At 42.5% G+C, this 24778-nt stretch overlaps 1 protein-coding gene across 1 annotated transcript in view; it reads right to left on the bottom strand.

Moving 5' to 3' along the window:
- The window catches only part of ARL3 (ADP ribosylation factor like GTPase 3), a 32821-nt gene extending 11885 nt beyond the window's left edge, over positions 1-20936 (bottom strand). Inside the window, exons 1-4 of the mRNA XM_065894266.1 lie at positions 20826-20936; positions 14031-14174; positions 9664-9780; positions 72-122 (exon numbers count right to left, since the gene is read on the bottom strand). Coding sequence (XP_065750338.1) covers positions 72-122; positions 9664-9780; positions 14031-14174; positions 20826-20828 — 315 coding nt within the window. The 5' untranslated portion in view covers positions 20829-20936. The remainder of the gene's footprint in view (positions 1-71; positions 123-9663; positions 9781-14030; positions 14175-20825) is intronic.
- Positions 20937-24778: the final 3842 nt, after the last annotated feature.

Genomic DNA, 24778 nt, shown 5'->3' with positions numbered 1-24778 from the left:
TTACACATTTACAAAGTAGACTAATGAATACCCAATTATTCGGGAAGCATCTCAACAGAACAATTTTTTACCTGACCCGTCTCTTCAAATCTTTTTCTGTCTGCGCTGTCAATTACATATATCTGTAAAGTAAAAGAAGAAAGCTACTTCAATAAGCAAATATGGAAAAAGACAGGGCAACTTCTAGGGAAGGAGCAGATGATTCCCAATGAGCAGATTTTCACATTAGCACAGCATCCTGAAACTGAGGTGGTAATTCTTATCTACGGATGCAAAATAAGCTAATTCATTAATTAAATGGAGAGGCCCAGAAAATACCTCCAGCAAAGCTCCAAAGTAGGAAGTCAGGAGAGCCAAGCAGGATGAAAACAGATATAGTTAACAGGCATTCACTGAGCGTTCTTACTAGATTTACCCTATTAATCCTCGTTATCACTCCGTGAGTTAGATTTCATTTTTATCCCATTTTATACATAAATAAACATAAGCCCGAAGAAGTTAAGTAATTTACCCAAGTTACGTTTGGTACATGACAAAATGGGGATTCAAACTCAGGCATACCTGACAGTAAAGTCCCTAGCTGCTCTTAAGCACTCTGCTATACCGTGTCCCAAATTGTCCGGAAGGGATAGTGTTTTGAGGCATTTACAAATCCTATAGACCTCGAACATCATTCTGAAAGTACCATTTTCAGTATTAACTGTATGCTGTCTTCAGGTGCTGGGAGGTTAAGATCAAGTACTGGAAATAGCAGGGGCATAGGCTTTGCCAGAGTAAGAGAAGTTCTGAGATTTACCGTAAATTACAAATCCCAAGCTTTCTTTCCCATCACTGAATTTTATTTATTGTATAAATAACATCCTATAACAATGATAAGGGAAATTAGATAAGACCAAAGAAGAAAGAATAATCACCTATAGTTCCAGAACCCAAGCACATTAATTATTTTCATTTCCTATGAAAGTTCCCTTCTAATTCTTCTTCATATGTTAATTTAAAAAGAAAATCTGAGGACTTCCCTGGTGGCACAGTGGTTAAGAATCCGCCTGCCAGTGAGGGGGACATGGGTTTGAGCCCTGGTCTGGGAAGATCCCACATGCTACAGAGCAACTAAGCCCGTGCGCCACAACTACTGAGCCTGTGCTCTAGAGCCCACGTGCCACAACTACTGAAGCCTGCGAGCCTAGAGCCTGTGCTCCGCAACAAGAGAAGCCACCTCAATGAGAGGCCCACGCACTGCAACGGAGAGCGGCCCCAGCTCGCCGCAACCAGAGAAAGCCCATGTAGAGCAATGAATACCCAATGCAGCCAAAAATAAATAAATTAAAAAAAAAAAAAAAGAAAACCAGAGATATCATTTTGTAGTCATTAAAAAAAAATCATCAGTGTATTAAATGTTCTCCCAGTTGCTAGTCTTAAAAATTATCAAAATTTCAAACTTTCTTTAAAGAAATTAGAATTGTTATTAAACTAACGGTATAATGGAAACGCTCTTTTAAAGGAACATATCATTGAAAAACAACAATGAAAAACAATCTTGAATTCCCACCTTTACGTGCCTTAAAATTCTGTTCTACTCTGAAAACTTGCTCTCTTTTGAAAGGAAAAAAACCCCAACAATGAAAATTCCTTTGCTTAAGTTAATGCACTCTCATTTAGAGTCACTAGTGCTGGGACTTCCCTGGAGGTCCAGTGGTTAAGACTCGGCGCTTCCTCGGCCCGGGGCAGGGGGCAGGGGGCACGTGTTCGATCCCTGGTCGGGAACTAAGATACCGCATGCCACGCAGCACGGCCAAAAATAAATAAATTTAGAGTCACTAGTGCTAAATATTATACCAGGGACCACCTCACCTGTGTTTCCTTCATGGAGAAGCATAGGAGAAAGGATGGATGTGTTTGGTCTCAGTATTTTTTTGTGTTATTGTTAATATTACTCTGACTCAATGTCAATGCACACCACAGAGACACAAAATTCGATACTGTCTGATAAGTCAGAACATGGTGTTAGCTTAGTTTTCCACTGGTGGGTCTCACATTATATAGTAGCAGGCATAGTATAAACACAGATGTAGAAAGAAGGAATGCAGTGGAAAAGTGAACCTGAATACAAAGGACGGGATTAGAACTGTTTGGTAGTCTATAGTGGATTAAGATGATCTTCACTCAGGCAAGAGTGGGAGATGATGTGAGGGAGGGGAGAAGGGTCAGGTGATCCCTGGGAGGGTATTCTGGGCTCAGATTACAAAGCAGGAAAAAATGTGCTTGAGAACAAAGGGTATGAGCGAGAAGGTAAATGTAGAGGAGGCTGAGACAAGGCTGAGGATACAATTAAAGATAAAGTTAATGGGAATTGCCTGGCAGTCCAACGGTTAGGACTCGGCACTTTCACTGCCGGGTCCCGGGTTCAATCCCTGGTCGGGGAACTAGGATCCCATAAGCTGCGTGGCGCAGCCAAAAAGAAAAAGAAAAGAAAAAGATACAGTTAAGAAATTGGTGTTTGATATGATGAAAAATAAACAGTTGGGAGAGAATAATTAGGAATGGAAAGATAGTTTTAATAGTAGACAAGAAAGATGATGATTGAAATACCAAAGAATCCAGAGGCTGAAAGTCAGTAAGAAAGTTTTAACTTTTACTTTAATTACTCGCTAAATGACTTGCTACTTATTGCTTTGACATTAAATTTCACAAGGAACATTTTCATTAAAAGAGTCAAAAGGGGGCTTTTCCTAAACTGTACATAAATTCTTCCTATCATTTAGTATTTTTCTCACATAACTTTTATAGAATTTGAAAATTATTGTAAAATAATTCCAGGAGGAAGGCTATAAAACAACTGCCCCATTTATTAAAAGGGCCAAGTGAAAAAGTCCTAAGCACAAACCAGTCTCTGGTGATCCCACAAATCTGTTTTTCTATAGTGGCACACGGTTCTCCTGGTTAGCCCCTCCCCAGCGCTGCCCAGTTTCTTCCTGCAAGTATCTGTTTGCTTGCGGTCAATAGCTAAGGATAAGGATAGCCTCTTTTTCTTCCTTTCTTTTTCTTGTTAATAACATAAGTGTTAATCTAGCCATGCAAAAACCATTTGTTTAACTTTAATTTTTTTAAATTAATTTTTATTGGAGTACAGTTGCTTTACAATGTTGTGTTAGTTTCTACTGTACAGGAAAGTGAATCAGCTATACGTATACATATATCCCCTCTTTTTTTTGGATTTCCTTCCCATTTAGGTCACCACAGAGCACTGAGCTCCCTGAGCTACAGAGTAGATTCTCATTAGGTATCTATTTTATACATAGTATCAATAGTGTATATATGTCAATCCCAATCTCCCAATTCAACCCACCCCTGCCCCTTCCCCCCTTGGTGTAACTTTTTATTTTATATTGGAGTATAGTTGATGAACAGTGTTGTGTTAGTTTCAGGTGTACAGCAAAGTGATTCAGTTATACATATACATGTATCTATTTGTTTTCAGATTCTTTTCCCATTTAGGTTGCTACATAATACTGAGCAAGAAAAAGAATCCAAAAACAGATTATCAAATAAAAAATACTCAGAAAGTATTAAAGAAAGTTAAATCTAGTGCTTTTGACTGGTCTTAAAACACTATGGATCTTCAAAAATTAAGTTTCATAAACCTATTCTAAAATAAACTTATAATCCATGGCACTGAGAATGAGAATGATGCTTTAAGCAGAGCCAATTCACACCTTCATTGGCAACTGCTTGGAAATTTTTATTTGGTTGTGGGAGGAAGACCTAGAGAAAAAGACTTTTTCTGGATGGAAGTTCAGCCAGTTTTGGATTATCCGGAGACTGCTTATCCACCATGTGAACAGAAGGCTCTTTGTTTCTCCTCTTGCTTCTGGTCCCCCTCCCGCCTGCTGCCACCTTTTGGCCATTTTTTTGCTCTTAAGTATTTCTCCACCAGAGGGGTAGACGGAGACAGAAGAGATGACACTAAAAAGTGTGGCTTTTTATTGATAGCTTGAGCAAAAGTCTTAAGAGGAAGGTGAAACTGACAAATAAGTTTTCTGGATGACCTGTTTTGAGTTATTTGTGCTCTAGTAGTACCGATGCTCAAGTGTGAGTGATATTATGGAGATAATATAAGAGATGGTTGGTTGAGCTTTATCTCACTTGATGTCCTTTGGATATGGAAATGATGGCAAATTACCTTAAATTATGTTGTGTTTAAACACAAAACTAATAATGATAAAGTAAATGGAGTTTGGTATTAATATTAATATATACCTTGAAAAAAATGATGTGTTTTTATCTATCAAAAGGCTGTTATTTCCTGGCACAAGAGAAATGGAAGACATCCTATCCCCTCCCTTCTATCATATCTCAGGATTAATTTCTTAGTCACTTCCCCCAAATTAAAAAAGCTGAAGTCATGTTCTCAGTGTCATCATCCCTGAGAATAACTGCGCTTTTAGGAGTTGCTCTGATTCTTTCAAACCTCTAGAGAAACATATAATTTAAAGTGGGGGTTGGTACTCTTTCTGTAAGGGGTCAGGTAGTAAACATTTTAGGTTTTGTGGCCCATACAATCTCTTTCACAGCTATTGAACTTTGTTGCTGTAGTGCAAAAGCAACCATAAAAAAATACATAAACAAATGGACGTGGCTGTGTTCCAACAGAACTTTATTTACGGACACTGAAATCTGAATTTCATATAATTTTCATGCGTCAGGAAATTTTATTCTTCTTTTGATTTTTTTGTTCAACCATTTAAAAATGTCAAAACCATTCTTAGCTCACGAGACACAATAACAGGAGGCAGGCTGGATCAGTTTGTCGACACCTGCTCTAAAGCAAGACTGTATTTTGGCACCCTAGAGAGAACTGAAAAGAATTAACCAGGCAACGAAATGCATCAAGCCTCAACCCTGCTCTTCTAGGCAGCGTGGAGTCTAGTGTAATGTCTTTTCAACCAACAGTGGAAGACTCTTAAATACAGACAAACAAACTAATGTAACCCATCCACCACTGTCACTCCAAGCTGCTACAAAACGGGCAGATAGGGCTAAAAGCCCCAAGGCCTTAGAATCTAACCCTGGGGACTCAGCTGCTCCTCAAGACTTGTTTAATCTCGAATAGCATTGGAAAATGACAAAAGGTTTGACTCAATCCAAAATATTGTCTGATACTGGCAGCATAATACAGCTGGAGAAAGCTCCTCTAGGGTTACTGTGAACTTATTTTTGCTGGATTGTCCAATAATTCCTAGGTGCTCTCAGCTAATGGGAAGTGTGGAATCCAGGGTCATATTACAACTACCTTGCAGTCTACCCTCAAGATGTTAGAGCTTATGATTTAAAATTACCCTGATCTGTAGACCAGAAAGTTTCTGAGACCTCCTCATGGAGCCTTAAGGCATTAATGTCCTTATATACAGCTCTTTTTAAAGGAATTTATTTATTTATTTATTGTGGCTGTGCTGGGTCTTAGTTGTGGCACTCGGGATCTTCATTGTGGCATGCGGGATCTTTTTTAGTTGCGGCATGTGGACTTCTTAGTTGTGGCATGCGAACTCTTAGCTGCGGCACGCATGTGGGATCTAGTTCACAGACCAGGGATTGAACCCGGGCCCCCTGCATTGGAAGTGCGGAGTCTTACCCACTGGACCACCAGGGAAGTCCCTATGGCATTTGGCATTTGGACATTTCTTTCAAAGTACCTAATCCAGTAGATGAACAGATAGAACTGTGATTTCTCTCAATTGCCTGCTTTTTCCCAACTCTTGCCTCAAAAAGTAAAGGAGAATCTATAGCCTTTTCTTCCCCCAGTTTTATTGTGATATAATTGACATACAGCACTGTTTAAGGTGTATAGCATAATGATTTGGCTTGACTCTATAGGTTTTGTATATTAGCCTTATAGCCTGCAAATTTGCTGTAATCACTTATTAGTTCCAGGACTTTCCTTGTTGATTTTTGGGATTTGAAAGACTTTTTTTTTTTTTTTTTGCGGTACACGGGCCTCTCACTGCTGTGGCCTCTCCCGTTGTGGTGAACAGGCTCCGGACGTGCAGGCTCAGTGGCCATGGCTCACGGGCCTAGCCGCTCCGCAGCATGTGGGATCTTCCCGGACCGGGGCACGAACCCGTGTCCCCTGCATCGGCAGGCGGACCCTCAACCACTGCGCCACCAGGGAAGCCCTTGAAAGACTTTTAATGTTCAGTTTTTCTAACACGTAGTTTCATACAATTTAGAGACTCATCTCTACATTTCAAGGATTCGTGAGTGAAACAATATGATGGCTTGGATTTGCTTTAAAATACTTAAAAAAAAAAAAGTAGTGGTAGGGGAGATGAAACAAGATTGCCAAAGCTGAAATTAAGGAAGCCAGATGATGGGTAGGTATCTAGGGTTTCGTTACACTATTTTTTTGACCTCTACATAAATTTGAAAATTTCTAAAATTATATTTCAAAACCAGACACATTATTTGAGATTATAGAAGAAATTTCTGTATTAAAGGGAAAATTTTTCTTTTTTCCCAACATTTCTCTTCTGTTCTCCTAGAAGGTATATAATACATTTTGGAAGAATAACTGGTTGAATAGATGGATAAATGGATGGATGGATGTGTCTCATCTTTTTGTTCTCATCCATTTAAACCTTCAACCTGGCACAAGGAACATACTGGAACTTACCTTCACCATGGGCCAGAAACATTATGAGCCCTTGTGACGGCCATCTCGGTACCTCACATGTGTTTATTGATTTGATGATAGTACAATTTTATATTTTGGTATTATTCCCCATTTAAGAATTATGATAAATAAATTCACTACTTCTCATAAGCCCTCTGTGAAGTAGATGTTCCACCCAGTTCATAAAATTAATAAGCCTCTGGACTTGACCACAATGATACAGAATCATAGAACCTTAGAGTTGGAAGAGAATTTAGAAGTTATAGAACTCCACATTCTACCTAATGTTGGAATCCATCTATAACAATTATCCATTTCATTTATTTGGTACTTTCTAAGCACTGGGGATACAACAGTTAAAAAAAAAAAAAGAAAAGAAAAGTTCCTGTATTCATGTAGCTTACATTACAGTGGAGGAGAAAGGTAATAAATAAATATATGTCTGAGGTGAGGGACTACACCATGAGAATATCTAAGAAAAAAGAATTCTAGCATTGTAAATAGTGATGACAAAGGCCCGGAGGTGGGAGCATGCCTGTGTTCCAGGAATGGCAAGGAGGCCAGTGTAGCTGGCACCAGGTGAGAAGGGCTTGGAAGAGGAGTCAGCAGGTAGGGGGCTTCGTGGACCACTGTAAGAACCTTGGCTTTAACTCTGAGCTGGGAAGCTTATGTTTTAATAGGATCAATATAGCTATAGTGTTGAGGAGAGACTTGAGGGAGGCAAGGCAGAAGTTAGGAGGCTAGTTAGAATGATACTGCAATAATCAATGCACGGGGTCTTCCCTGGTGGCACAGTGGTTAAGAATCCACCTGCCAATGCAGGGACACGGGTTCAAGCCCTGGTCCGGGAAGATCCCACATGCCGTGGACCAACTAAGCCCGTGCGCCACAACTGCTGAGCCTGCGCTCTAGAGCCTGCAAACCACAACTACTGCAGCCCGTGCGCCTAGAGTCTGTGCTCCGCAACAAGAGAAGCCACCGCAATGAGAAGCCCGTGTAGCCCCCTCTCGCTGCAACTAGAGAAAGCCCATGCGCAGCAATGAAGACCCAACGCAGCCAAATAAACAAATAAAAACAATAAATAAATAAAAAAGAAAAATCAGTGCACGGTAGCAGTGGCGATGGAGAGAAGTAGGCAGATTCTAGAAATATTTTGAAAGTAGAATTGACAGGATTGGCTGATGGAGAAGATGTGGGGAGTGAAAAGGAGCCCGGGATGAGTCCAGTGCTTCTGGATGAATGGGACTGTCATTTACTGAGAAGACTGGAGAAGAAGATTTGGGCAGGGGTGGATGAAGATAGGAATTCGGTTTTGGACATGTTGAGGTTGAGGGGACTTACTAGCCACTGGTGTTCAGGTGTCAAATAGGCAGCTGGCTGTATATGAAACTGAGTTCCAGGTTGGAGATAACAGTTTGGGATTCACCGGCATGTAGCTGGTGATTAACGCCTTGAAATTGGATGAGGTCATCTAAGCAGCGACTTAGAGAAGAAAAGCACAGGCCTGAACTCTGGGGCACTCCAACATTTGGAGGTTGGGAGATAAGAAAAAATAGCAATGGAGATTGAGGAGGAGTAGCCAGTGAGACAGGAGGAAAACCAAGATAGAATGGAATTCTGGAAGCCAAGGAAAGACAATGTTTCAAGGACAGCACGACCAACTCTGTTAAATGTGCTGACAGGTCAAGTGAGATGAGTAATGAAACCTGAACATGGGACTCGGCACTGTGGATTCTCACTGTGGATTCTCGGGGAGACTGAATGGAGGGTTCCAAGTGCCTGCGGGCAGAGGAAGTGAAGACAGAGAACACAGAAAATTCTTTTAAGGAATTGTAAAGAGAGGCTGAGGAATGGGACAGTATCTAGGGGAGGATGTACAGGAAGCCAAGAGTTCTTTGTTTTAAACAAGAGCGACTACAGGATGTGTGCATGCTGATAGGAGTGAGCAGGTAGAAAGAGACACCTAGGAAGCAGCAGCAGAGAGGGAAGCTGTCTGAGATGCAAGGTGAGTTCTACTGGCAACGAAGATATCGACGTGTTTTTGCAGCTTACTGTCTATGGTCATTTAAAGTAAATTCAAACTTTCAGTTAGAGGTTAACGGAGATATTACGCAACATTTTTTCCTATCCAAGTTCATGAAAGGCCCTGGTTTTATGGTACGACCATGAGTGAGTGGCTGAGGTGGGGCGGATGGCAAGCTCGCTGGAGGGGAGGTGAAGGAGCTGAGAGGCTGAGGGATTGGAGAAATCATGCACCTGGAGAGTAAAATCTCCAAGAATCCTAAAACAGTAGTCCTAGAGAACTTGGCAGTGAGCTGGGAGCTCAAGTCTCAGCCTCTGCCTGCGTGAATGCTGCCTGAGCCAGGAATCCCAGGGCAGAAGGAATCCCAGAAGCCTGAGGCGGCTTCCTCTACTTCTGGACAGCTACGATTATAGGAAACTTCTTCCTTATTCTGAGTTAAACCCTAATACTCCCCAAACTGCTCCTTGCCTGGTCCTCTAGAACTATTCACAATGAAGCCAATCTCTCAGACTTAAGATAGGTCCTGAAGCAACTAGAGACAGTTCCAAGCATTTTCTCTTTCAGGAAGGACATCGTCAGGTCTTTCAACCATTCCTCATACATCATGGTTTCCAGGACCTTCACTATCTTGGTTGCTCTCTTCGGGATATACCTGATTCGTTGATTTCCTGGGGTTGATGGAGTCAATGGCACAATCTCCTGACTTCTCTTCTGCTGTTCAAATCACTACGGTAATTAATAAATACTTTATTTGCCAAGGTGGGTGTGGGTACAACATTGCTACTGAGCAACAGAAAAACATCTTATATGAATTACACAAAGCTCCACAATCTGTCTGCTGGCTCTAAATTCATAGTGATGGAGAGCAATGTTACGGCAATGGAATTATTGACAAGAAAGACAATTATAGTGTAAATGTTAGTAAGACAGGGGAGAAGAGATTATGAATTGATGCATCAGAAGGAGTACTTACGAGAACATCAGTGTTTTCAAAATAATTCCTCCAGTATGGTCTGATTTTCCTCTGTCCACCAATGTCCCATACATTCAGTTTAAAACCTTGTGATTGTACACTTTTGATGTTAAAACCCTGAAACAAAAAATATCAAGTTTTACTAGGCTTTGAGATCAATTTCTGACAAAGTTACATTTACCAGCTATGTTATTTATTAATTCTGAGGTACTCTGCCAGATGTGACACAGATGATACTGAAAACAGTTTGATAGGGAACAAAAATGTATTTACACGTGCTTCTGTCACTCAGGTTGGGGTCAGTGTTGATGATGTCATGCTGAGTGCACACATACATGGAACTGCTGAGGATGACTTGGTATGAGAACAGCTCTGGTAATCAACACAGACCCCCACCCACCCCATGAGTCCTCAGCATGGTGAAATTTAACAGGACATTACATGTAACTAACAAAAAAACAAAGCTGAATCTGCAGACTCAACACAACAGAACAAATGTTAAGTTTAAAAAGAGACAAGGGGCTTCCCTGGTGGCGCAGTGGTTAAGAATCCGCCTGACAATGCAGGGGACACGGGTCCGAGCCCTGGTCCGGGAAGATCCCACATGCCGCAGAGCAACTAAGCCCATTCGCCACAACTACTGAGCCTGTGCTCTAGAGCCCAGAGTCACAACTACTGAAGCCCACGTGCCTTGAGCCTGTGCTCCGCAACAAAAGAAGCCACTGCAATGAGAAGCCCGCGCACCACAACAAAGAGTAGGCCCCGCTCGCCGCAACTAGAGAAGGCCCTCGTGCAGCAACGAAGACCCAATGCAGCCAAAAAAAAAAAAGAGGCAAGAGCTACAATCTGGAAGACTGGATTCTTTAAGAGCAGCTCAGAATGAAAGAAATTGCCTCATATGCATTGATCAAGAAAAGGAAGGACCTGAACTCAGGACACGAAGGGGGAGGCTGGTTTGAAACTGGAGTAGCACCCCTCATACAGGTGGTGATGAAAACAAACAAGTGGGCATTTGAAACTGTTCTTTAATAGGTATCTCTGATGAACTTGAAAAGAAAGTATTCATTTTCAGGACAGTGACTCAAGGTGGAACTTCGGGGACGGTAAAGCCCATCAGCGGCAGGAAGAAGGGTGAGCTGGGGGTCATGTGCAGAGAAACAAATTAACAAGACCTTTGGGGTTCGAAGAGAAGGCATTTTGTGAGCAAGATTTAAAAAAGAATCTTCTTGCAAGAGTGACATAATGAAATCAGGATTTGAAAAATCCCATCAACAGCCTGCTCCCACAGAAGTGACATTTCATCCAGAATCGCTGGAGTTAAGTGGGTCTGGGGATGCCTCCATGAACATTTGCTGCTTCTGGCAGCTCCCCAGCACTACTGCCTCACACAGAAGGAGAAGGCACAGGGCAACGGTACGGGAACACTGCCACCCAATTTCCACTGAGGACAGTCACTAGAGGACAACAGGGGATGATGCTTACTACTGCTCCTCTAAAATGCCAATGACTGAATAAATTAGAAGTTTTAGAACTCCTAAGGGAAGTGGCTTAAGCTTACTGTAAAAGCGCACTTCATTCTGACTCATTCACAAAACCCCTTTTATGCGTTTAAAAATTCTACACTTAACTACGGTAGTAAATGTCAGACCCAGCAACAACAAATCCTTTCTAGGATGAGGGAATAAATAAGTGTAAATCCGAGAATTTGGCCATATGTGTCAGCTGCCTTAAAAGTCTGTAAGTCACCAGACCCAACAAATCTACTAAGAAATTATTCCAAGGAAATAATAATGAATGGGTGCAAACATTTAGAGATGTGTACTGTATAAGTATTTACATAGAGAACAACGTAGAAATATGTTCAAGATACGTTATTAAGTGGAAAAGATGATACAAAACAGTATACTCTGTATGAGTCATTTTTACTTTCTATTTTAAATATACCCACCATATATGGGCAAAGAAAAAAACTTGAAAGGATACATTCTCAAATGTTAACAGTGGTTATGTCTGACTGGGCATTATAGGTGATTTCTAGTTTCTCAATTTTACCTATTTATACGTTCTAAGTTTACTACAATGAGCATCTATCACTTTTTCTAATATAAAACAAAAACACAATAAAAGTGTGTTTTTAAAGACTAAATACGAAAACTTGACATAATAACAGAGTCACCTACAACATAACAAACAGAGCCTGAAAGTTAGAATTGGAGCTTTGGGTCCATAACTAGGATTTCATTTCCCTGCTCACAGTGTGGACGTCCTCATTTTAGTGGTGCTCTTGAGAGAGACAGCCTCTCACTAATACAAAAAAAAACCCCTAGCCCTTCTTTTTCTGGCAGAAATCCTGACACACTAATATGTGTTTTCAGCCCTTCTAGGCTAGACTACTGTAATTTGTTCCTCCTCAGGCCATACGTTAAATTTGTTCAGAAGCTGTAAAATTGCTCATTTGGTCGCAGTTGAAATGACTTTTCTGCAAAGAGCTGCGAATCAGTAAGACTCGCTGGCCGTGAAGTACACACACCAGCACAGCCATTCAAACTGACACCAAGTTCTTATCACAGGACAGTGACAGAAAATGGTAAATAACTCTGGTTTTGCTAAAACCGCTAATGCTCGAACACTTAAAAAGTAAGACCAACAGGGCTGCCCCTAGTTAGGAAACCCAAAGGCCTGGCCAAAGGTCAAGCTCTCTCAGGATTTCCTGCAGGGAAGGAGGCCTAAAGAAACCCACTAGAGTTCTTCCAGGCAGGACTTGTCTCCAACATCCATGCTGGGAGCACCACCGTCCTTGTGCTTTGCTTGCTTAGCCCTACGAAAGAGGAGGGTTGATGAGGCTGGATTTAAAAATACAGGTAGGGCTTCCCTGGTGGTGCAGTGGTTGAGAATCCGCCTGCCAATGCAGGGGACATGGGTTGAAGCCCTGGTCCAGGAAGATCCCACATGCCGCGGAGCAACTAAGCCTGTGCGCCACAACTACTGAGCCTGCGCTCTAGAGTCCACAAGCCACAACTACTGAACCTGTGTGCCACAACTACTGAACCTGTGTGCCACAACTACTGAAGCCTACGCGCCTAGAGCCCATGCTCCACAACAAGAGAAGCCACGGCAATGAGAAGCCTGTGCACCTCAACGAAGAGTAGCCCCTGCTCGCTGCAACTAGAGAAAGCCTGCGCGCAGCAACAAAGACCCAACGCAGCCAAAAATAAATAAATTTTTAAAAAAAATAAATAAAAATACAGGTACAGATAATTAGGCTTCCCTGGTGGCGCAGTGGTTGAGAGTCCGCTTGCCGATGCAGGGGACATGGGTTCGTGCCCGAGTTGGGGAAGATCCCACATGCCGCGGAGCAGCTGGGCCTGTGAGCCATGGCCGCTGAGCCTGCGCGTCCGGAGCCTGTGCTCCGCAACGGGAGAGGCCACAACAGTGACAGACCCGCGTACAGAAAAAAAAAAAAAAAAAAAAAAAAAATACAGGTAATTGTTTTTTTATTTAAAAAATTGAGGGACTTCCCTGGCAGTCCAGTGGTTAGGACTCCACGCTTCCACTGCAGGGGGCACAGGTTCCATCCCTGGCTGGGGAACTGAGATCCCGCATACATGCCGTGTGGCGAGGGCCCCCAACCCCCGTCAGCCCCACCCAAAAAAATCTAAAAAGTTGAGGGAGTCCCCTGGTGGCCTAGTGGTTAGGATTCTGGACTTTCACTGCTATGGCCCCAGTTCAATCCCTGGTCAGGGAACTAAGATCCTGCAAGCCACATGGTGTGGCCAAAAAAAAAAAAAAAAAAAAAAGACATATATTTGTATTTATTAAGTCTGAAAAATACACACTAAAAGTGGTTTTTCTCACAGTACTGTTTTTTTTTCCTTTATGCTCTCTCTGTATTTTTCTACATGTATTAATTTCAAAATCAGAGAAGATAAAGCTATTTCTAAAAAGGAATTACTTGATCAGAGGGAAGTGATTGTATGTTGCTATGTATAGACATATAAATTTATATTATTTCTTTTTAAAAACTATTGTAAAATATACGTAACATAAAATTTACCTTTTTAACCATTTTTAAGTGTGCATCTCAGTGGCATTACGTACATTCGCTCTTGTGCAACCATCACCGCCGTCCATCCAGCCCCTGGGCAACCACGGTTCTCCCTCCTGTCTCTATGAATTTGACAACCCTAAGTATCTCACATAAATGGAATCTCTTGATATATTTTGAAATCTGAGATTATTTTAAAATTGTATACACTTTTCTCAGTAACAAAACTTACAAATGGACAAAACTCTCCCATTTTGTCTTTCATATTGCTATTACCATCTTCCATGTGTCACACAAGCATCGGGGGCAAGGCAGTGCTCACCTGTGTAGGTGTGATGTGGCTGATGTCTTCAGATGCCAGCTGCTTCAGAAGAGTGGTCTTACCAGCATTATCCAAGCCCAGGAGAAGGATTCTCACCTCCTGGTCTGGTGCACTTTTCAATTTGCGCAAAATTGAGAGTAAGCCCTTGAACAACCATGAAGAACAGAGATTACTTTGGAGGCACTGACTTTGATATTACTGGGTATCAGAATGCCTTCTCCTCCTTGAAAAAAGTTCTTGGTTGTGGAGAGCTTATAGTACTATTTTCCACTTTAATGTCATTTATTCCATTTGCTTATACGTTTTGGCAGAAATACTTTAGTAAATTCAGCAACTTAATAAATAGCCTGGCTTATTCCTGCTCCTTCTATTAATCCAGCTTAGCAGTCACCCCAAATCTCCTGGAAGTATGTACTACTAACCAACTCCCATTCCTGAAGCCCTTTATATATATATATACCAGAGCACCCTACCAGAGCACCCATCATATCTGACTGTAGGGAACTGATTTTTGTATTTTTCTCCTTTATACTAGAGTGAAGTTTCTTGTGTGTAAGGACTATAGATAGCTTCCATCTCCCACAATGCCTGGCGCTTATTAGACACTATATGATAGCTGTTGAAATAAACAGAATTACCCACTCGAGTTAATGTAAGATTTTAAGGTACTAAGGTACTATTCAAAAGGTTGTAGAAAATTGTACTTGGGCTCTCTTTTTAAGACTTTATTTTAGTTCTTGTTTAAGACTCCATCATTCAAAATACTCTATCGTCTTCTAACTTTCACATGACCCTTACAGTATAGCTGCACGGTATAGATTATCTATGTTTTTCAGATGAAGAATCTAATACAACAGAGAAATTAGGGAATTGAAAGGTCATTCTGGAAGCAAAAAACATTAAAGTTTAACCAGGGTATTTTTGACTAGTAATCTAATATTTCCGTTTCTTGTTGTTATTATTCTTTTAATGGATGGAAATAAGCCATGCTGCTTTTTAGCTAAGAACATAAGAAAAATCTTACAAGATAGTTATTTGTTCTGTCTTGCGGCTGACAATCATTTTCCAATGAGGCATGGTTACATCAAGAATCAAAGAATCCCAGAGTTTAAAGGGCATATGATCTAATCTCCTAGCCCAAGTGGAAATTCCTTCAAACTGAGTCTTAAAATTATATAAAATGGTTATGTTTTTTATCCACATCGCACCAGGAAATAACTCAAACCAGTCCGTTCACTAAGATCAAATGATAATTCTGTGAAATAATTTTCAAGAGTTGAGACAATGATATGTAAATATACATAATTATAAGAATTCCCTTCTGCTTCAGAGGCCCTTTGTTTACCCCTCTTAGTACTGTATTCACACTGACCACTTTAACCTCTCTATGCCTCAATTTCTGTCAGCAATAAAATGTAACGTTTAGTTTAAGACAGACAAATTCTATTCCAAAAGATTTGGAGAAGAGAGAATGAATAGATTTGAAACAAACAAACAAAAAAAGATTAAGCAAGTCTTTTTTTTTATGGCATATTTTTTCTTTTGTTTTTTAACTTCTCCAGCCTTGAATTATTTGACACCATTCCTTTTAAAAACTCTGTTTATGAGCAATCTCCCTGGCTTCTATTAGCTACATTGCAATCACTCATTTGTAATACCACCTTTCAGAACAGTTAAAATTAGAATTCTGAGCTCCTTAGGGGACTGGTGATATAAAAAGGCTAAGAACAGGCAAAACACATTGTACTACTCCTCCTGGGTTCCTGATTAGATGTCCTCATTATCCTTTCCAATAAAATTCTAAAACAACTGGAATTTATCACATTTGTACATTAAACAATGGTACAGGTAAAGAAAGTTCTTCTCATGCATCATTTACTAGTGTAGACATTGTGAAAGAATCTGTTTTCTATAAAATATTTTCATTTATTTCAAAATAAATGTTTTAGGTTTTTCCTCATGTGTCTCTTTCAAAAAAAATCAGTATATACAAATACTGCTTTCTGCAGGCTGAGAGCTTTTACACACTCATTATATTTGAAATTGAATGATTTAAAAAACGTAATTTCTATTTGTCTTAAAAGGAGAAAAGCAAAACACAGATGAGAAAGAAAACATTCTAACTACAACTAAACTTTATAAACCCAATAGTATAAAAAAATAATACTTCTACATTTCCAATGAGCAATTTTCCTCATCAGGAAACAATAACTTCACATGTTGCACCTTTAAAGGAAATTACAGAGAAATGGGAAGTTCAGCTAATATTTTCTTCCAGAGAAATAACAAATGGCATCTCAAGCATGGTCTAGGCAAGACAAATGCAAATACAGTACAGCGTCATATTAACCCAACTCCTGAGGAGAGGGGATCACAGGATTATTAGCCTTTGCTAAATAGGGAAGAGGATATTTATAGATATCAGGGTTCTGCCTGAAAGGTACAAAGTAAGCTGATTTAACAGGCTGGACAAAAGAGCAGAATAAGTCTACTCTATGCTTCTATCCATATATGTCTATAGTTAATGTCAAACGAAGGGAGACAGCCATTAGAAGTTAATTTTATTATGGGGCTGAGTTTTTGCAGTATAAATACAAGGAAATGAATTTTTAGTGTATTTTTGGTCAAAACATCCATTCATTCATTCATTTATATTAAACACCCATAATATGCTCCAAGTACAATGGTGAGCAAAACAGACATGACCTCTATGTAGGATGTGTACTCCTATGACATTAAATAGAGGCAATTTAAGAAACAAGAACTTTAGTGAATTGTGCATCGTGCGTTATCAGCATGCATGCACACAAGTTATCTGCACCCTGGTGGACAGAAGTGGTCTGACTCAGCCACAAAACATTTAAACAAACTTTTCTATAGGCAAATCATGACTAGACAGGCTGTTGACTATGGACATTTTATCTGCCTCAAAATCAGCTTAAACTCAACTACCAGCAGAGGCATGGTGCACTGACCTAAAATGATACAAACTAGGTCATTCAAAGAAACTAGGGTGTTGGAGAGGGAGAGAGGAATATGTTGGTATATGGAAAATATATGTGACTGGGAGGAGCAGCTAAAATTTAAGTTTTAAAGGGCTTCCCTGGTGGCGCAGTGGTTGAGCGTCCGCCTGCCGATGCAGGGGACACGGGTTCGTGCCCCGGTCTGGGAAGATCCCACATGCCGCGGAGCGGCTGGGCCCGTGAGCCATGGCCGCTGAGCCTGCGCGTCCGGAGCCTGTGCTCCGCAACGGGAGAGGCCACAACAGTGAGAGGCCCGCGTACCGCAAAAAAAAAAAAAAAAAAAAATTAAGTATTAAAATTAGTAAACCAGCTGTCAGGTACATGCACTCCCATACCTAGCTTAAATGGAAGTGACTTCAATTTACTTTTACCTCACCAAAAAAAACTGGTGCTGCCCAGTGAGATGTTATTAATTTCCAGGAATTCATATAGCTGTGTGTGTGTGTGTGTGTGTGTGTGTGTGTGTGTGTGTATGTTTACAGTTCAAGAAATCCACAAGAGACTCCTTTATTCTGTATGCAATGAATGGTCCATTCGAAAAGAAAAAAACTTTCTAAGATGTTGTTTTTCCATTTATTGTTCAGAACATCATTTTTATACCTCTGCATTTCTTACTATTCAAAGCCAAGTCACGTGAGGTACAGGGAAGCAGCTGATTGATTTAAAGTTGGGTCATGTGATTTAAAAACGAGTGGCGGCTGATTGATTTAAATCCTGGTCATATGACCTGAGGAGGGGGTGCTAAAAACTGCTTTTTTATCTCTGGCTCAGAATATCATATTTATAGCTTGGTTTTTCTTATGATTTAGAAAACTTGAGTTGTCTCTCCTTGGCATCAGCAGGAGAAAAATACAGTATTTCAGGTTAAATCTTTCTTCTTCTTTTTTTTTTTACCTGCATATTCGTATAGCTTTTTTTTTTTTTTTGTGGTGCGCGGGCCTCTCACTGTTGTGGCCTCTCCCGTTGCGGAGCACAGGCTCCGGACGTGCAGGCTCAGCGGCCATGGCTCACGGGCCCAGCTGCTCCGTGGCATATGGGATCTTCCCAGACCGGGGCACGAACCCGTGTCCCTTGCATCGGCAGGCGGACTCTCAACCACTGTGCCACCAGGGAAGCCCCTCGTATAGCTTTGATAGGGAGAACCTCACCCAAATTTTGTCTTCTTTCTCCTTATATCTCTACTAAATAGATACAATGTTTCCTGAGGAACAAAATACGGGCACCTCCTCAGGAAGAGTGGGTTCACACTTCATCAGAGTCCTAATGAAAAGAACATTATGGGCTTTAGAGTTTCATAGACTTTTATTCAACTTCCCTATGTGTAACCTCCGGCACAGTTCCATCTAGAAAATGGGAACAGTATTTATCTCTCAAGAAAAATGCTATGAAGATTAAGTGAGATGATGTGTGTAAAGCATGCACATAGGGGGCACTCAAAACAGTAGTTGTGTTTATATTTTTCACTGACAATTTTTGACTGGAAAACATAGTCTTGGGAACAATCTTCAAATGTTAAACATGCTAGATAACTACCACTACGTTCATATATACAGAAATTACTCCATAAATAATTCCTAAATGGAGGACTCATCTATTAAATAACAGTGATTAGTTATGCACAAAAATTACTGTCATCTTAGTATTTCACCAAGGACTTGGTATCCTAAGGCAGGGGTAAGACAACTGAACCTCTAGGGGTTCAGAGAAACCAATAATGGGTTTTTGTTGCAGTTTTCCAAATTAAAAAAAGAATAAATATGTATTAGTCATAGCTAAAGGACTAAAAAAATAAATAAACCTGGGACTCACTCTTTACTAGCACAGTTACCACGGGGGCTCATGGGATACCAGATGTGACACACTTAATCACACCACTGACCGTTGAAATTCCATGTTCCACTTACAGTTCTAAGAATAGCTCACACTTTTGGAGATGGAAAAAAAAAATGCATTTTGGAAATCAGATAAAGAATCCTGAATAATTTGTCCTAATTTCTTATTGTTCATGGTAGGAAAAAAATAAAAAAGAAAATCTCTCTTGATCACTGAATACAACAGTCGTATACAACAGTGTTGTATACACTGTCAGTTTGTTGTATACAGTGTCAATCTGCACCTGGAAACAGGACAGTGGTTAATTTATTTTGACTTGTAATTATAAATTAAACAATCATAAAAATTACACAGTCCACTGCATTGATAAACAAACTGGGAAAAGTTAGCCAACTGTTTCTCATTTATGATGCAATCTCTTTCTCTCTTGGTTTAGCATGCCTTTTTCATTTCAATTCTAGTTATTTTCTGTGTAAATATTTAGGTTTGTACTCATTTGTTGAGAAAAAGTTAGCCTTTAAATGGACAGCTCAAGTATAAACGATTAATAAAAAGCAAACATGTAAAGATCTGTTTAGCCTAAGGTTAACAAAACTGCAATGTAGCAAGTGTTGAAATATGATTGGCAACTTCAGATCAAATAATTCTACTTCTTTAGCGATCTGACAATGTTAAATCAATTGCAAAAATTTTTTCCTATCAAAATTTACTCATTGGATTATCTAACCAAATGTACATGTATTTTTTCCTCGTGAACATCTAGCTTTTTCTTACTTCATAAGTCAACAGAAGTGGTTCAACATTTCTAAAAGTCAAAAAGGGTCTGGAGTTGGGGCAGGGAACTAACTATAAGCTTGAGTGTTAGCTCTTTGCAGCTGGTAAGCCAACCAACCTGCTCTAAACGCTCCAAAATCAATTTTTTCTTTGACTAGTTCTAAAACCACTCAATTCCATTTTAACACCCTCCAACTAACTGCAGAGAAATCAACAAGGAACAGAGTGTCAAGAATCAAATATGTCACGTATCATAATTTACAATTTGGGAAAGATTTAATCTGGTTCGACAGAGAAAAGGCTTGCCCCAAGTGAATGGCCACCCTCCAGTTTTAATCTGCTCCAAACTGACATTAAGGTCTTTGGTTCTGGTGTGGTCAGATGCCAAGGAAGGTTGCAACAGGTCCGAAGGAAATACTAAGGACCGGGCAGCAAATCTGCCTCCACCGACATGGATTAAGTATTGAACGGGAAACTGGTCATCACCAACAACCAGACCTTGCAGAACCGTCAGCAAATAAATAACTCGGGACTGCAGAAGCGCGCCCGCCACGCAGACACCAAGACGGCGTAAAATCCACTAGGCATCCTTTCCAAGCGGCACCTCTTTGTGTCCTGGGATTTGCACCCTTCCCCCCAGAGGCCCGCACATCGCGAGGAAGAGGAGAGCTAGGCTACCATCTCCCCTGGTAGCGCCGGCGCGACCTCAAAGACAGTAGCGCTGGCCCTCTCCCCGCTTCTGGCCGGGCACTGGCGAACCCCACTTTACTGCGGCACGGGGAGGCCGATTCCCCGGGAAGATCTAAGCCTGCGTGCAGAGGCTGCTCTCCGTAGCTCCTCGGATCCGCCCTCATCTCATCCCCAGAGTAATGATGGAGCCCTGGCTCCGTACCGGGACAACCACGCACCCTTCCACAGCCCCTTCCAGCCCCTTCCCCTAGTTTCGGACCGGTTGCAAGCCCCGCCTTCCTCCCCAGGCCCAGATCTCCCTCCAGGGCCCACACTCGGGGCTCTCCGCCGCCCCCCGAAACCAATCCAGGACCCAGACAGCAGGCTGAGCGTCAATCCATTCCCTCCTGTCTTTAAGCGCAGTGCCCTGCCTTGGGCCTGGGGAAGGGAGGCAGGTGACCGACCAGCTCCGGAGGGACCCAGGCCCCACACTCACCATCCTCCCGCCGAGTCCCTCCTCCTCCTCCTCCTCCTCCTCCTGCCTCCCCCGTTACCAGGGGCAACTCCTGCGGCACCGCCCCCGACGTCCCCTGTACGCACAGCGGAGGAGCAAAGCAGCAGGACGGGGCGGGGTCCAGCTCCTCTTTTCCCAAAGTGCGCAAGCGCGCCAATGTGCCCTCCCACTGCGCAGGCGGGCTGCTGGAGCGGCTGGAGGCTGTGGCAGGCTGGTGAAGACCCAGGGAATGGTGAAAACTCGCCCACGTGGCTGGCGGGGGCCACCCGGCCTGTGATTGGTACAGAAGGAGAGGTGTGGGGGCGGGGTGAGGGGCGGTTCCCGGGCTGAAGCCAGAAGTGCACCCTGGCCAAGCTGCCAACGCGGGGTGCATCTGGTAGCAGTTGTCTCAGTGCGTTCCTCCCGGGACCAGGTAAGGGGTCTTGGGAGGAGTCCGCCTGCCACATATACCTCCAGTCCCCACATCCCGGAGGGAGCTTGCATTTCTGTCCTGACTCTGCCCAGGAGGGGCTGCAGCGCGGGCTGGGCTTCCACCTGCGGAAGCCACGTGGCAAGAGAAGGGTCTACCTGTGGACCTCTCCTTTACGGCCCCCAGCACCTTCGTGTGCCGGGCTGAGGGGCGGGGGAGTCATGGGTTGCGCACCCATCTCCACACACCTGTGTTAGAATCCGGGCTGGAGGACTCCTGGTGGTGGGAGGCTGCCTGTCGGAAGGCAAGAAGCCGCTTGAGGACTGGCCCTGAGGGCTGGGGTGAGCTGAGAGCGGGGATGAAAGACGTTTTGGGAAGGATAGTTTCGTTGATCTACGTTGGACCGGTCGGTGCGCCGTCTGCAGCCCCGGAGGAGGCAAAAAGGGGCCTGCACTTACAGGCAAGAAACAGTGGGAGGGATTCTGGGTGTTACCTTCTACCACTTCCCCGTGCAGAGGACAGAAAGAAGAGTTATAACATTTGTGCCAGGTCCTATTCCAGATCCTGGAGACACAGCAGGGGGCTAAATCTGCCCCCATGGAAATTACATCCTTCCTAGTGAAATGCTTTTCATACAAGATTCCATTTCATTCTCACAGCCCTAGAAACTGGTTATTTTAAGCGATAAGAGTGGGGACTTGAACCTAGTACTTTCTGACTCTTGAGGAATTATTAAACACCATATTGTATTGTCCATGTTGGAGGAACAGAATGGTTTATACCTGAGATGTAAATCCAGAAGTTTTTAAGAGCAGATAAAGTGTGGGCATGGATGATACACCTGGAGGTTTACAGATGTGTGTGTGTATGTGCCTCTTACCTACCTCATTGGGTTCTTGTGAGGATTATTATATGTCAAGTACATAGAACATTACCTGGCACTTAGGAAGTGCTATATGGGGCTTAGTTTTTATTTTTTTATTTTTTGGCCGCGAGGAACGTTCCCTGACCAGGGATCGAACCAGTGATCCCTGCAGTGGAAGCAGGGAGTCTTAACCACTGGACCGCCAGGGAGGTCCCATGGCTTAGCTGTTGTTAATAGCTTCATCCAAGTTTTGGGCTTTGCTGCTTTTATGAACAGCAGCCTTTTCAGCCTAGTTAAGATCATTGGAATGAAGGCAGATTTTCCCTGAATGGTCCTTAGCTTTTTATGCATTCAAGTAAAGTATTTTTAAAAACATCTGCTACCTGCCTACCTGCATCAGATGCTTGGAGAGAAAACTCAGTTCAGAACCTTGACTAAGGAGGTGCAAGGTGAATGGTTAATTCAGAGTATGTACTCTTTTCAATCCACCCATCTCTAGCCTGTTGGTTCTTTTGTGAAAGAGGCAAAGCAGACTTCTCTTTCTAAGTTGCCTGGTGTCTAACATCATGGTTGCCTCGGAGTCACATGATTGTACAAAAGTATATACTACCAGGGTCTGCTGGTTTAATTATTAGTCTCATTCTCCAACTTGCTCTAGGCAGCCTTGACACCAGCCCTCGCCATCTCAGTGGTCTTTGTGTCTGAACTTCTTTTATTTATTTTTTTGGGCTGCGTTGGGTCTTTGTCGCTGTGCACGGGCTTTCTCTAGTTGTGGCGAGTGGGGGCTACTCTCATTGCAGTGTGCAGGCTTCTCATTGCAGTGGCTTCCCTTGTTACGGAGCACGGGCTCTAGGTGCTCGGGCTTCAGTAGATGTGGCACGTGGGCTCAGTAGTTGTGGCTCGCAGGCTCTAGAGCGCAGGCTCGGTAGTTGTGGTGCACGGGCTTAGCTGCTCCACGGCATGTGGGATCTTCCTGGACCAGGGCTCGAACCGTGTCCCCTGCATTGGCAGGCGGATTCTTAATCACTGCTCCACTAGGGAAGTCCTGTGTCTGAACTTCTTGAGTCTTTGACTCCCATCTTCCTCTGATGGGAGTACAAGCGATGACATTTTGTTTTTCTCCCTACCTGGGGTTTCAAATGGGAAGATCTTGGGTACTTCCCCCACACTTGCAAAAGGATACAACAGAAGAGGTTCGGAAGCCTGTTTTCCAGACTCTGATACTGTCTGCCAGAGAAAATCAGCTCTCCCTGGAAGAACGAGCATTACTTTAGGAGAGGTAAGTAGGTTATATCATTTTTTTAATCTTTTCCCTTCTTCCCTCCCTCTCTTTCTTTCTCTTTCTCTCTCTCTTTCTCGAGACAAGCACCCTGTAGTGGATAGAGGACCTATCTAGGTGACCCTAAGCCTTGTAACCTGTGATCTTTTTTTTTTTTTTTGGCACCGTACCCTCAGCAGTGAAGGGCAGAGTCCTAACCACTGGACCTCTAGGGAATTCCTGTCTAAGCCTTGTAACCTTGGGAAAATATGGCCCTAGCTGTTGTCAGATCTTTGGATAAACAGAACTGGATCTGTTTCCTATTCACATTTATATCTGCCACAGTGCAGGACCACATGTGCCACAAATGCTCACCATGCTGGCTCAATCCATGTGAACCTTCCTAGGCATCAGTTTCCTCATCTGTAAGCTGAGATCCCTAATGTCTTTGAGCCGTGACGTTCTCTAATCCTGGAAGGAAAGGGAGGTATTGGTTAGTCACCTGTTTGATTTCCACCTCCCCCTGTTCCCTGTAGCGGAACCCTGGATGTAATAGTCACCTTTTTAGGAAGTATTAGATATGGTTCGTGTAGGAAGAGGGATCATAACTGTTGAAGAAAACTTAAGACCAGTAGGACTCAGTATAGGAGGGGTAGACAATTTGCAGCTTCATGAAAGAAAGCTTCTGTAACCAAGGCAGGTTCTTAGTTTGACAAAAAAAAAAAAGAGGGGGACATCCTTGTTGCCCAGAGAACCCAAGAATAAGTTGGAATGTATTTCAGGCAGGCAGTAAGTGCTTTTAGAGGGCAGATGAGGGCTATAGCGTGAACCTTATAGTCTGTTAGGGGAGGCAAATTTTACACTGATAACTGTAAATAACAAGAAAGTGACAATTACAAAAACCCAGCTTGCTTCAAAGGAGGACAGGATGCTATGGGAGTATGTGACAGAAGGGCTTGAGTTTGCCCTGAAGGAGTCACGGAACTGCCCCCATTGGGGGCCAATGCGTGGGGGGAAAAGTTGAGACATAGAATTTAGATTTTTTTCCCTGTATGTTTTACATAAGACAGGACTGGGCAGTTCCTATCCTGACCTTGGTAATGAAGGCAAAGGTTCTTGCATGATTTAGCAAATGATTACCCCCTCATGGTAGAAATGCTTCCATTGTGAAAGTCAGAGGACTTTCCAATGTTGGATTGTTGGGTTGAGGGTGGAGAGGGTTGGCTGAGGTGTGTGTGTGTGTGTGTGTGTGTGTGTGTGTGTGTGTGTGTGTGTGTGTGTTGAGGGGGAGGCATAGCATTTGGGACTGTCTGTATCCGGTGGGAGTGTGGGTCTCTGTAAGCCAAGGCCAACTCCTTTTCCTTTCTGTAGAGTGAAGGGAGGTGAACTCTTTCCCCTCCTCC

The sequence above is a fragment of the Phocoena phocoena genome, chromosome 16, assembly GCF_963924675.1.
Source record: "Phocoena phocoena chromosome 16, mPhoPho1.1, whole genome shotgun sequence".
NCBI classification, from domain to species: Eukaryota; Metazoa; Chordata; class Mammalia; order Artiodactyla; family Phocoenidae; genus Phocoena; species Phocoena phocoena.
This window is presented reverse-complemented; position numbering and strand designations above follow the sequence as displayed.